The 15,199-nt window shown below is 39.6% G+C and overlaps 1 protein-coding gene across 2 annotated transcripts in view; it reads left to right on the top strand.

The window, feature by feature from the left end:
- Positions 1 to 15,199, top strand: part of plxdc2b (plexin domain containing 2b) — a 160,134-nt gene that overhangs the window by 94,031 nt on the left and 50,904 nt on the right. For both annotated transcript variants that reach the window (XM_072688056.1, XM_072688055.1), the window contains exons 5-7: positions 6,302 to 6,424; positions 10,071 to 10,189; positions 12,144 to 12,243. In XM_072688056.1, the coding sequence (XP_072544157.1) occupies positions 6,302 to 6,424; positions 10,071 to 10,189; positions 12,144 to 12,243 (342 nt within the window). The remainder of the gene's footprint in view (positions 1 to 6,301; positions 6,425 to 10,070; positions 10,190 to 12,143; positions 12,244 to 15,199) is intronic.

Below are 15,199 nucleotides of genomic sequence, written 5' to 3' on the forward strand. Positions count from 1 at the left end.
CCAAATGCGCTTCTTGCAGAAAGTTTTCCTGGTCAACCAGACCCCTAATTGACCTCCACAGCTCCTTTTTTTATTGTTATTTTCTATTTGCAAACTGAGTAAACGACTACCTGAAAATGTTGTTTAGAATCCGCTTTAAGCCTTCTCCTACTTGTTAGGCATCAGTTATTAAACATTTGCAAGAGTACTAGGCAGCTACAGAGAGTAGCCCATGGCTGCTGATTGATGGGACAAGGGTTGAGGAGTCAGAGCATTTATAAAGCTGTGAAATTTGCATCACAAGGTCTTTTCTGACAATGATTGCAAACATGCCATAGTCATAACAAGCTGATTAAGGTCTGAGTTTGGTAAAAGTCATCTGAGAGCAACGATCTGTTATGATGCTTAAACTTTGGAACTTTTGGTCAATCTAAAATTGAACATAACAATGTTTAAAATATTGAAAAGAATACTTCATCTTAAAATTTTTGCCTTTTTGAGATCAGGTCATTTTCTACTCACCTAACGTTTCACAGAAACAAAAATTTGTCCACAAGTACCCAAGCGTTTGCATTAGGCCTGTCACAACTTCAGTCATTTTTGCAGACATTGATATTGTGCATTATGTTCAGTTGGCGAGGAAAGCCCTTATTTTAAAATGATGGATTTTATTGATTTTTTAGGACATTTAAGCATTTCATATTTCAATGTCTAAATATTTATAATAATTAAAAGTCTCTTAAAATGGCTGTGTTAAGTAATTATGCTATTTTAGTATCTGTATTTTGGAGGCATTGTTTTAAAATAAAATCATTAAATGCAGATTTTTTTCTGACAATATATCGTCCAACAAATTGTTATTGTGACTGGTCTAGTTTGCATACTGCTGTATACACATGCAGTAAAGATACATGTGCTTTACAACAGTGTGAAACAACCATATGAGGTTTTCACCTTAAGATACAATTCTCTGGATTTTCAAAATCTGAGCCAGAATGCCTTTCTATTCTGACTTTTGCCCCGGAGCAGTGTTCTGGTTGCGTTCTGGACCATTTCCCTCACTGCATGCTCAAATACAGAGTTTGTGTATTGTGTAGAATTGGGCCAAAGCTTTATTATTTTACCTATATAACAGTTGGAGTTCAGGAGGGACAATCTGTTCCTGTATGAGCATGAACTTCTAGCCAGAGTACAGTCAGATAGCAGAACACAGTGCAGTTAGCCCCACGTCTGTAGGACTGCTTAGAGGTCAGTTTTATCTACCTGTCTAATGTCTTCTGGTCACGAAAGACAAATACCACAGGAGCACTTCAGGGTGAAGATGGGTGTGTCTGTTCTTCCTCTTCAGAAAGTTTTTCAGGACCCAGGAGAGCTTGCTCAAGTTTGAAAGCTGTTATCGAGTCCCGGGGCGGTCCAGACAGCCGATCTCTGGTCCTCCTGAAATTGGTGGTCTGGGGTTCGCTTCAAGTGGACTTTGGTTCGGTCTGCTGCGCATGTTGGAGCTATCTGCTCCCGGCGCCGCATGCAAGGTTGCATTATTGGTTCATTTTGTCATGTGACTTCTTCGTCTTACTGATGTATGCCTAATAAAACCACACTTTTACAGGACTGGAGCACAGTTACTGTAATAAGCTCCACTTTGTTGAGCGAGTGCGTGTACTGGCCTGGCCTGCATGGCTAAAAACCTCCTATAAGAGCGACTCCTTGTTTGCAGGTGTTCCTGCACAGTTAATAGCCATGACTTCAGAAAGTGCTCTTTTTGAGTTGAGCTCACTAACACTCTTTTTGCAGAATGCATGCAAATCCTCACAGCAGTGCTACAAAATCGAGTAGAATGCCTTTCCAGGACAGCAGAGACGGTTACTCCAACAGAAGCTGGATACTGGATAGACTCTTTTTTTTAATACTCTTGATTTGAACAGGGTGAGGTGTTTCTGATAAAGTGGCCAGTGAGGGACTGGGAATGGAATCTCATTGGCTGTAATGAGTGAGATTTGCCAGAAAATCATTCCTGGTGTATTCAGCAGTTTTTCTGCCTTCTCTTGTTTGTCCATAACTGGCTAGTTTTAGGTTGACGTTCCTTAAAGAAGGAATGTGCCTATAATGATCATTTGTCTGTGGCCTCTACACTCTGTCGGACAATCGTCAGGACAGCAGAAGTGAGCAGAAATTGAATACATTCATTATATTATGAAATACGGTGGGAGGAAGACAGAGTGTGTATGTGTGTGTGTGTGTGTGTGTGTGTGTGTGTAATTGAGTGTGTTTGCCAGCTGAGGCTTAAGAGAATACCTGAGTCAGCCATTTGAAGGTTTTTTTTTTTTTTTTAAATAGCTCACTCTCTCTCTCTCTCTCTCTCTCTCTCTCTCTCTCATTTCGGGTCTGACCACTGCATCTATTCCCACACTTGCTGCTTAAATTCTCAGCAAGTGTGGGAATAGCTGCGAACACCCCCCCCCCACACACACACACACACACACACATATTCAGCACAATTCCAGCTCTCATCAGATGCATAATGTCCTCCTCATTCCATATTTATTTCCTGGAGGGTCAGAATTCAATTTCAGTGAATGGTGTTTGGGAACGGCAGACATGCTGCACAGTTTATGGGCGAGTAATAGGACAATATTTCTTGTTTGACTAAAGCACTAGATCACCTTACTCTAACAAATCGCACTCTGTTTGCATGGGAGTGTGTTTTCTTGTGCATTACAGTGTGTGTGTGTTGCTTTGCAGAGCTTCAGGTTTGTAAGATAGAGATGTAGGGGTTTGTAAGACTGAATGCTTTATTGGCAGTATTTAGGGCCTACAGGTTTCATGCCATAATGTTTTAGTGGCCAGCGCTTTAGTCACACTGTACCTTAGAATAGGAGTTATAGAGGGTAATGCTTAGGCGCTGGACATCACATAAGGTGGACATCGTATGACATGATGGTGACATGGAAGGGGGGACATCAGACAAAGACTAAAAGGGACAAAGACAACCATATTCATCATTGGTGTTGGACACAAATGGAATTTGGCCTCGCTTTTTAACCCCTCCGTACAGTGAACACACACATACGCACTAGTGAGCAAACACACACAGTGATACAGGGATTACATGTGACCAAAGCAGTGGGCAGCCTTCACTGCGGCACCCAGAGAGTCACCACTGCCCAAAAGCAGTTCCTCTCTCCATCAGGGAATTGAATCCCGGCGGAGATACTGTCCACTATAGTAATGAGGAGGCTGATAGTGTAGCGTTTGTGTAACATCATGATGCTTTAAGACATTTTGATGATACTGTCAGAGCAAAACCTTGTACACTTTAAAAATGGTTCTAAAAGTTCTTTAAATGGTTCTTTAAACAATGCCATAGAAGAACCATTTTGGTTCCATAAAGAATCCTGTTCATCCTAGAAATATTTGGTGGATATGAACCGTTTAAAGGTCAATAGGACCTTCACTTAATGTAAAGGTTCGTCACACTTTGGGTCTTTATGGAACCAAAAGTGGTTCTTCTACATCATCAATCAATCATTGACCATTTGAAGCATCTTTATTTCTCCAGAAATGTAACCCATGTTTGAGAGAGTCTTAACTGACAGTGAAAGTTCATGTAAAGATCTCAAGAAGTTTTCAAGAACCGTCATCCTGAAGTGGTCACACAGTGTAAAGGGAAGTTAAAAAAATGTTCAGATCTTCTGAGGTTTGAGAACAAGTTCAGAGCTGTGCAGTTCTATATATATAAAAAGGCTAAAGCAGTGAATGCAGAAATAGACTATTTAAGAAGAAACGACAGGACAAATTACTGGTAAATACTACATCAATCAAATTAGATACTGGCATGGTGATCTGATTTGTCACTATGCAGTTCCTACAAGGTGGTTGTTCTTCATAGGCTCTCCACAGTTGCTCTAAATCTCCCTATTTACGACATATTCAGTTCTTCAGGGTTCTAGGTCGTACCTATGATATCATCTATATAATCAATAGATGTTTTTCAGCATCTTTTCCACTCTGCTTCAGTGGATTGCTGCCATCACTGTCCAGATTGTCCGCTCGCACTTCGCCCAGCTCATCAATCTCTTTCTCGGTTGTATTGCTCTAATTTGTGTACTGTACAGATGGCTGAAGGAGGAAACTCATTTTGAAATTAGCTTCCAGTTTCAGCGCACTTAATAGGTGTTCGAAGGGGTTTGGTGGTTTTTAATGCATCCATTTAATCCTGAAAAATCTTCACATCCAGAGTTCCTGAGGAAGAATTGGTCGCAATCAATCACAGTTGAGCTGTAAAATAATGAGGAATGGTTGTGATAAGGTGTTAAAAGTGGAAAAATTGAGCCAATATAATGAGTGAAAGTCAAAAAGTAGCTACTTAAAAATTTTGATTTTGATGTAGAAACACTAGCTATGTGACCTTGGTTGGGATGAAAAATGCTCAGATGCAATTTACAATTTAGAGTTTAGAACCCTGTTATTTTGCCTTAGAATTAACATGCATGCAATAAACTGCATTAACAGTTTAGGAATTATTATTACTTATTTTCAATACCTGGATGCAAAATATCCATAGCCAATGACTACCTGGTGTCTGAAAACCATGGACATCACCACATGCTGATAGTTTCCTCCCTGTAGATGTTTTGCCAGGCCTTTACTGCAGCCACATTCAGTTGCTGCATGTTTGTGGGGGTTCCTGCCCTCAGTTTCGTCCTCAAGAATCTGTCTGTCTGTCTCATTTCATTTACTTGCCTTGAGAATCCCTTGGGTTGCTTTCGTAGTTCGTTTTGGATCACTGAAACATGAAACTGCTTATCAATCAATTCCTGTCTAGTTTTGAGCCTGTGAAAATGGAGGTACTATGTAACAAATGGCTAAAAATATTAATTTGAAACGATAAATGCAATATTTAGTTAAACTCCTTGAACCCATTAAGGTGGTGTACATAGGCAACATTTTAACAAATGTGTCACTGCCCAAATACTTATGGACCTGACGATATTTCTACAGTGTGTGCATACATCTGTGTGTGTGTGTGTGCGTATGTTACTAAATGACTCAGCTAAATGTGCCAAAAGTGATGTGGGAGTTTATACGGTTAATTAGTTAATTAATCACTAGAAGCCAGGTCTTGGCTGGGTGCCAGGATGGAGAGGCGAGTAAGCAGGAGCAGGTGGAATGAATTTCTTTTTCTTTTCTTTTTTTTCTTTCCACTGCACTTCGCTTTATTCCAGGAGCTGTAACTGGGAGTCAGTTCACACTAATCCTTAATCAGTAGTGCACTGTAATTATTAGATATTAAATATTATAGTAATTGGATTGTCTGCTTCTTTGCTATGACCTATAGAGGACAGTTTCTGGCTGATTGTGGATTGTAGTTGTCTCTCCCCCTATACTAGGGGATGCAGAAAGCCAGGCAAACTTTTAGTTATAGCAGCTACCGCTACTGATGTTTGTGCTGAAACAGTAGATGAAACACATTTGATCAGTGCAATCAGTATATTGTTGCTGCCAAAAACCTTGTATTTTCATTTTTTACTTTTTGACATACGAAATCCAAATCTGACAGGTCTTTAAATTGTCTCAAAAGTTCAAGGTGAATGAACCAATAGAAATGCTTTTTACATTGATTCCATTGCAATTTACAAAGGTTTTTTTCCTTCTCCTGTAAAGTTGCCAGGTTTGGATGGACATTGATGATACTATAGTTATATGTAATATAGAATTTATATTGTAAAGATTGCAATATAAGATTGCTTTCCAGCCATCACTTTAGTAATTCAAAAACTCGCAATGTCTTTGCTGCCTGTTGGATTCACTGTAAGAGTGAAAACATGACTGTTGTGACAACCTAATGACAAATGTAGGCATTTCATCATGGAAAAGCATTGACTCAAACCTTGAGTCAATGCTTTTTGTAGGAAAAGAGTTGATTAAACATCAGAAATCCTAAACTGAGTAATAGGACATGTCATATCAGGTGCTTCCGTTCCAAAGTTCTCTATGGTCTCACAATCAAAAGTGAACTGAAATATTTGTACCTTTTCATTTTCTCTTTATCCAAAACCCACACAAGAATACCAACTTTACTAAACAGTTGCTAAAGTTGACTTTGTATATCCTATCCCTATGTCAGTCAGCTCATATGAAAGCCCTGGAGAAGCACTGAGATGGGCAGGCAGGAAGATCACAGCATTGCCACAGTGGAAAGCCAAAGTAGAAACGTTTCTCTACACCGTTTCAGTTGCCTGATTAAGAGTTCTGTGTCTGATTCTGGAGTCATGTTCATCTGAAATGCACTAATGAGAGCTGACCTTTTCCCCTTGTGTTGCAGGCTTCATCTACACTGGAGATGTTGTGCACAGAATGCTGACGGCCACGCAGTACATCGCCCCGCTCATGGCCAACTTCGACCCTAGTCTGTCTCGAAATTCAACTGTCATTTACTTCGACAATGGTAAGAGGCTTATTCTACAGTGTAAGAAGAGAGAGACAGAGAGAAAGTGAAAGAGAGAAAGAGATAGGGACAGACATAGAGACAGATAGCAAATGTCATAGGGACAGAGATGGGGATAGATAGAGAGTGTGATAGGGACAGAGATGGGGACAGATAGAGAGTGTGATAGGGATGATGGTAAAGAAAGATAGTATATGAGATAGGAAAAGAGTTGGAGACAGTGAATGTGACAGGGACAGAGATGGGGACAGATAGCAAGTGTGATAGGGATAATGTAAGAATAAGAAAGTGTTTGAGATAGGGACAGTGTTGGAGACAAATAGTGAGTGTGATAAAGACAGAGATGGGGGCAGATAGAGAGTGTAATAGGGATGACGTTAGAGAAAGACAGTATGTGAGACAGGGAAAGAGTTGGAGACAGAAAGTGTGTAAGATGGGGACAGATAGCAAGTGTGATAGCAAGTGTGATAGGGATAATGTTAGAATAAGAAAGTGTTTGAGATAGGGACAGTGTTGGAGACAGATAGTAAGTGTGATAGGGACAGAGATGGAGACAGAGACTGTGTAAGATAGGGACAGAGTTGGAGACAGATAGTGAGTGTGATAGGGACAGAGATGGGGGCAGATAGAGAGTATGATAGGGACAGAGATGGGGCAGATAGAGAGTGTGATAGGGATGACGTTAGAGAAAGACAGTATGTGAGACAGGGAAAGAGTTGGAGACAGAAAGTGTGTAAGATAGGGACAGAGATGGGGACAGATAGTGTGATAGCAAGTGTGATAGGGACAACGTTGGAGAGAGATAGAGGTGTGATAGGGACAGAGTTGGAGACAGAGAGTGTGTAAGATAGGGACAGAGTTGGAGACAGATAGTGAGTGTGACAGGGACAGATAGAGAGTGTGATAGGGATAGAGATGGGGCAGATAGAGAGTGTGATAGGGATGACGTTAGAGAAAGACAGTATGTGAGACAGGGAAAGAGTTGGAGACAGAAAGTGTGTAAGATAGGGACAGAGATGGGGACAGATAGTGTGATAGCAAGTGTGATAGGGACAAAGTTGGAGAGAGATAGAGAGTGTGATAGGGACAGAGTTGGAGACAGAGAGTGTGTAAGATAGGGACAGAGTTGGAGACAGATATTGAGTGTAATAGGGATGACGTTAGAGTAAGATAGTGTGTGAGATAGGGACAGAGTTGGAGACAGATAGTGAGTGTGACAGGGACAGAGATAGGGACAGATAGCAAGTGTGATAGGGACAGAGATGGGGACAGATAGAGAGTGTGAAAGGGATGATGTTAGAGAAAGATAGAATGTGAGGGAAAGAGTTGGAGACAGATAGTGAATGTGACAGGGACAGAGATGGGGACAGATAGCAAGTGTGATAGGGACAGAGTTGGAGACAGAGAATGTGGTAGGGAGTGTGGTTAGAGACGAATAGATAAAGACAGAGAGGCAGTGAGATGGAGTTAAAAACAGTAAAAAAAAAGAGTTAAGGAGTGAGACAGTATGAAAGACAGAGTTACGGACAGAGAGTCAGTTAGAGACAGTGAGACAGAAAGTGGGCGAGAAGGAGAGAGACAGGTGAAGGCGAGAGTGAGATGGAGAAGTAGAGAGTGAATGCCTGTGTGTGTGTATGTGACTAGACTTTTGAAGCCTTTCTGGTCTGTACATGCACCCCCTCCCCCACCCACACACACACCCACAAACACACCCGCACTCACACACCCACACAATTAGACAGGCGATCGATCAGTCAGCTCTCACTGCCAATATCAAAGAAATCAGCGCGCAGATCAGGTTATGTCATTGCTTGTAGTCTCTGTACATTAGCTTATTACATCGTAAGCTTTTCTGTGTAATCAACACTGATGCTGATGCGTTTCACTGTGTCATGTAATTGGACATGGCTGATGTGACATCACCTCACAGTACACCCGTCACTGTGCAGAAACCAGATAAGGTCGTTTGTCACTAACATAATGGCTGTAGACAGAATGGAGGAGTCTTGCAGGGGCGTGCTGGCAGCGTGAAGCTCTGTGCTGCAGTCTGCAGATTAAACTCCACTGATATCAGATTTCCAACGAGAGTCATTTTACATGGATATGTGATATATGACAACATTACCTGTAGAGTTATTGTGCTCACCACTTCTGACATGCATTCTAGGCTGCCAGGATGGATAGATAGTATGTGTGTGTATCCATCTATCTATCTTTCTATGTGTGTGTATGTGTCCGATAATTTAATTTAATTTAATTTAGCCGAGCTAAGAGCTGCTAAGATAATATGATGGGTGAGTTCTCCTCGGTCACAGGATGCTGCAGTTCCTCACAGCTGCAACGGCTACAGTCTGCCATTTTATTCAACATAGCTCACCCAACCTCACATAGTTGTACAATTTGTAATGGTAGCCCCCTCATAGGGGAAGCTGAGTAAAGGCGCCACTTATCAGATACCCGGAGTCCAGTACAGATACCATACTCAGCCCAGTACAGTGCCATGACAGTATCAGAACACAGCAAGCAAAAATAGCTAACAACACTCTGAGCTTCGCAAAGAAGCTCTGCATGGGAATTTACAGGCTCTCGCAGCTCGTCCTGAGGGTGGGGTGGCGATCATCCAACAACTCACTAACACTCTTGTCGCTTAATGCAGTCGAATCCTCACAACAATGCTCCTCCAAAATCTGGTAGAAGGCCTTTCCTGGACAGTAGAGACACAATAGTTACTCACAATAAATGCAGGATAAACTCTTTTTAAATACCTTTGATTTTAGAAGAAACAGAGCAGGTGTCCCAATACTTCTGTCCAAATATATTTTATAAATATATATATATATATATATATATATATAGAGAGAGAGAGAGAGAGAGAGAGAGAGAGTTAGAGCACCCTATGCCCTAACGATTAGTATTTCCCAATTTGGCAGAAATAACCTCAATTAGACATTTCATATAACCATCTAAGGCTCTGACGGTTTTTCCCACTCCTCCATGCGTAATTCTTTCAGCTGTGTGATACTTGAGGGATTTCTTGCATGCAAACCACCCCACAGCAGCTCAGTAGGATGACGATCCAGGTTTTGACTTGACCTTTCCAGAACTTGAAGAACATACTGAAATGTTTTGGATAGACATTTTTCTCAAGAATTCATAGTGGATTTTATGATGGAGAGTTTGCCAGGCATTGCTGCAGCAAAGCAACCAAATGACATTTGCTCCTCCATGCTTCACAGTTGATACAAGGTTTAGCTTTGGATTTATGTGCCTAATACACATTGTTCCAGAAGTCCTGGTGTAGGTGTTCTCTGGCAGACTTTAGTCTTGCTCTGAAGTTTTTTTTCTTACAGCAAAAAAAAAAAAAAAAAAAAATATATATATATATATATATATAAAATATAGAAAAATAGACAGAGAATGGGATAACAGTTGCTCTGTTGAAGTCTTGGCCCACACATGCTACCCTGACACTACAGTAGTAGGAATAGTACACAACTGATCAGTGTGTGGTCAGTGAGGGTCCCATGGAGGTTAAACACTTGTATAGTGGATGTACAAGGTGGGCAGAGCTCATAATGTGTACTGTATTGACATTTGTTCTTATTTTTGTTCATTCATGTAATGCCCTGTGTGTTTGTGTGTAAAGGGACGGCACTGGTGGTTCAGTGGGATCATGTTCACCTTCAGGATTCGTACAATCTGGGCAGCTTTACTTTTCAGGCCACTCTACACAGCGACGGCAGAATCATCTTCGCATACAAGGAGGTGGGATACTTATATAAGTACATATATTTATATATCCTCTGAATCAAGAATAAAAACTACTTTTATTAGTGTATTAGTCACATATACAGTTGCAACAATTAAAAAATAGCATATATAGATATAAGAAATAGATTTATATAGTGATATTAATTGTGTAGATACATAAGAATATAGGGAAATAGAGATTTTAGGGTTGGAGTGTACAGTTTAGTGTGCAGTGTAGGAGTTAGAGAGGAAGGTGAAAGTGTAGGATGAGGATATGGTATAAAGTTAAGTTGAAGTATAAAGTGCAGAATGTGCAAAAGCAATGTTGTGAAAGTTGAGCAGCGGGAAGGGAATAGTTCATAAATAATAATAGACATTTTTATAACTGTTGAATGTCCAGTGTATTATCCTTTGATACGTATACAGTATGTTCGAGCAAGTAGACCTGGTTATTGTCCTGGTTGAGAGCCGAATAGCCTGCGGGAAGAAGCTCCTCCTTGTTCCCTCTGTGTTGGCTGTCAGGAAGTGAAGACGCTTGGTAAAAGCCAATACACAGATTCTTCAGATCCAGTTTAGCTGACGGATTTTGCATTTATTTGCATGAGACTGTGGGATTTTGTGGTCAGGTGCTCTTTGTCACAGACTTCTCAAGGTAACAGGTGTGGAGATGCGAGGAATCACACTGCACAAGTGATTGCAGACAAGGCTCAGACAACACACAATTTTTTACAGGAGAAGGGGGGGGAGAAAAGACTTCAGGTCAATCTAACAAAAAATCTAAGAAAAATCCAAGCATTTTTATTGGTCCATTCACCATGGAACTTAATACAATGTAAAAATTGATGTAAAAATTATAAATCACAAAAATAATTTCTCCATATTTTCCATATTTCTCTCTAGCACCTAGAGTAATACAAGCACTGCATGACACTGTAGTAAGTGCGACATTCATTCAAAGCTGCTGGAAATTTGAGTGTATCGTCCTGTAGCTAAACCAAGTGGTAGAACAGTTTCAACGCAATTTAACCCAGAAAATGTAGAAAAATGGATTTCAGCTGCTTTGGCGGATATATTATAAAAGATCAGTTCATAATGAGGCTTTAATTGACCTCCTTTCTTCATTCATGAGCTAAAGCTGTGTAGCATTCTGGGCTGAGCTGCACATCACACCTGGCCTAGGTATAAAACAGTAGGTATTAAATGATTTAGAGCAGTTTCTTTAAAATGTATAGTAATGAAATTAATAGTAATTAATAGTTACTATTAATACTATTATTAATTAATTAATAGTAATTAATAGTTATTATTCATTAGATACTGAATAATGTAGAGTAGTTTATATCACTTAAGAAATGAAGTAATTTATTTTACTTACTGAATCATTTATAGTAGATATTCAGTGAGTTTTATAGCGGTTACTGAATAATGTACAGTAGTTACTGCATACTTTATAGTAGATATTGAATCAGCTATAGTAGTTAGAGAATAGTTTATAGTAGTTATTAAATCATTTCAAATTGTTACAAAACCATTTATAGTACTTTGGTATAGTTTAAAGTAGGTACTTAATATATATATATATATATATATATATATATATATATATATATGTATATATATATGTATGTATATATATATATATATATATTTTTTTTTTTTTGTAAAAAATTACATTCATTTTTTGTAATATGCTGATTAATGTGCTGTAGTAGAATATTTTATAGCAGTTATTTATTAATTTATAGTAGTTGAATAGTTTATATTAGTTTTTAGATCATTTATATCAGTTACTAAGTCATTTATAGTTGTTTCTGAATAGTTTATAGTTTATAGTGGTTGTTAAATGATTCATAATAATTGCTGAATAATGAGTCTTTAGATCAGTAACAGGCCTGGAGTTCAGTACGTTCCAGGCCTGGAGTAACTGTACGTTGTTTTTAATGAGCGTTTTCTTGTGCTTTGGTTTTAGGTTCCGATTCAAATCGCTAAGATCAGCTCTGTCAATCATCCGGTGAAGGTGGGGCTTTCTGATGCCTTTGTGGTGGTCCACAGAATCCAGCAGATCCCCAGTAAGTGACACAGCATTTTTGTATCACCTCTCTAAAGTGAAGCATATCGTCTGCAAGCACAGTAAAGACTCCCTCCAGCTTGATAGTTCACTGTATTTTTGCAGTAGTCCTGCACGTTGAACTGTAAACATATTCTTTTGACTCAGGGGGAATCGAGCAAACCCACACGCAGTTTTTGCAATACGAGTTTTCACAGAGAGTTATTTTGTTTGGCTGGATCTGTTCAAAAACGCCCTGATGACTGACTGGTTCAGACAGCAGATGGCACATTTAAAACTTTACAAGAAAGCCGGCTTCATATCGTATAAAGGTGGCAGTGGCGTTGTCAGCTTATTTTTGCAGCGCACTTCAGATGCCTTCTGAGTGTCAGCTGAATGCGCTATGTCTTTAGCTACTGCTTCTGACTGAAATCCGCTTTATAGTTTATCTGAAATGTACAGTATATCAGCCTCAAACTTCATTTTCTTTGGCCTAAAGGCCAGACTACATTCTCACCCGCTCCCCAAATCTCTCCTCAAATCTCTCCATTGAAAATAAACTCCCTCGCATTGCTTCTCACACTGCCACAAGCCTTCATTCTTCATCTTCTTCACAATTAAACATGAGGATTAGGAACTCAGACATGGTTCTTAGTGGTCCAGACGCTCCACCCTGCCATTGCATCGCTGCTATTGTTATTGTTATTTACTTTACACAGGCATTTGAAATACTCCTAATCCAGGTTAATGTAAGGTTAGTATACCAGCTCTTTTGAAGTCTTGAATATAGAGTTTTCCAGCAATTTAACCATTGTCACTGTCAGGCAAAATATGACAACATATATGTATACACACACAGTTATATATAATGAATGCATTCAGCTACTTTAAGGTGCATCTATTTCTGACACAGGTGTGCAAATGCACACACACAGCTTGTATAGTTCATGTAGAGAAGTATCTTCAATAGAATAGGATTCTCTTCAGCAGGTCGTCCAACATCTGACCTCACTAACGCTCTGGTCACTAATGCTCTGAGTGCTTTCCAATCCTTACACTAATACTCCACAATCTAGTAGGAAGCCTTCCCTGTACAGGAGAGACAGTTATGCCAACAAAAGCATTTTTTAATTGTACGGTGATGCAATCTACTGAGAATAAGGTAGCACACCCTGTGCCCCAACAGCTGGTACTTACTTTTTACCTGAAATAACCTCAAGTAGATATTTCCTATAATCGTCTAACAGTGTCTGGCATCGACTGTGAGAGACGTTTTCCCACTCCTCTATTCAGAAATCTTTCAGCTGTGTGATGTTTGAGGGTTTTCCTGCATGTTCAACCCACTTTAAATCACCCCACAGCATCTCGGTAGGATTAGTGGGTTTCATTTGTTTAGTTATATCACCTCCATATATCCGCCTCCTGAATTTAAAACATGATGTCCGTATATTTAAATATATTAAAATAGACGTTCCATGACTCACACACAAAAAAGTGACTTTACAGGAGAAGCAAAAACATGGCAAAAAGTATACGTTCATCTGACAGGAGTTTATTGTGGGTCATTTTGGACCATTTTTATTGATTTCTACACAATGAAATCTTGGCACAATGTAAAAGTAAGTTGGGTTTCCATAGAAGGATGTATTGTAATGTTACATAGTGGTTTACAGGCGCTGCTGTGAGCTAGTTTGCGAAAAGCACATAAAGGCTGATGAAGATGTCTTGTATAGATTTCTCCAGAACATTACAATATGTTAACGTGTCTCCATATCTTTATAACTCTAAACATTCATAGAAAGTCTTATTCTCTGGTACTTTCTTTAAGACTGGAAACACTGCAGATAGAAACAGATAGGAATGCAGGCCCAAGCGTCACATTCCAGTTAAGAGAGATGCTCCAGAGATGCTGAAGTCGGGATTGTCTAGCTCAGTCAGACACAACGCTTCTTGGTTTTCCATTAAAGCACCATCTGGCAACTGTAATTGCCAACCATGACCATGCAGAGAAGAAGCAGGAGAGAGAGAAGCAGCCCCGGCTCAAAGGAAAACATCAGGAATTATGTTAGTTGGATATATGGCAGTAATACCAAAAATATGTGTGTCCATGCTTTTCTCACAAATGCATTCTTTCATAGGAACTGCTGCTCTTATTTATGCTTTAAGCCTTCCATCAATCCAGCCATCTAGAGATTGACCTATATTGTTTTTTCTATAACCGATGTCGATGTCTAGTCAGGGTCAGCCGATGGCCGGTATTTGTTAGCCAAGTTTTCTACTTTATTTATATGCTAAAATGTCATTAATAATAACAACAAGTGGATGTACAACATGTCTGAACTTAACATCATGTATTGAACACTGACTTGAACCATCTTCATTAATAAAAATCAATAAAATGAATATATATATATATATATATATATATATATATATATATATATATATAAACGTACAAATTAATATATATATAGAGATATAGCACTTCCAAACTTGGCTTAGGGTCCTTCACATGCGGTAGCAGCACATTCCACCGCACCAATAACAGGGAGCTGCCCGTGGACGTGCCTGACTGACGTACAGGCCTGATGCCGATATATAAAAAAGGATAAATATCGGCAGACCAATATATATCGGTCGATCTCTACATCTACCCACATTCATATCTGTTGGCTGTGGGTCCGAAGCCTACCAGGAATCCTTGGGCACAAGGCAGGAATACCCCCGCTGGACAGGGCACCAAGTTCATAGCAGGGTTATTAATGGAGCCACAACAGCAAAAACCTTATATTATATATTATATTCATTTTTTCGGCAAACAGGCTCTTGCATTGTGCACGTCCTTGTTCCTGACTTCTTGTGCATAATATTGTCTCCCAGTGTTGCGAGAACGTCCCTGGTTAGGACGCATCATTGAATAATAACCTGCAGATTGTAGTTTCATTCCAGGCCAGACCTACATGAGCTGCCGTCGTGGG

The sequence above is a fragment of the Salminus brasiliensis genome, chromosome 9, assembly GCF_030463535.1.
Source record: "Salminus brasiliensis chromosome 9, fSalBra1.hap2, whole genome shotgun sequence".
NCBI lineage: Eukaryota > Metazoa > Chordata > Actinopteri > Characiformes > Bryconidae > Salminus > Salminus brasiliensis.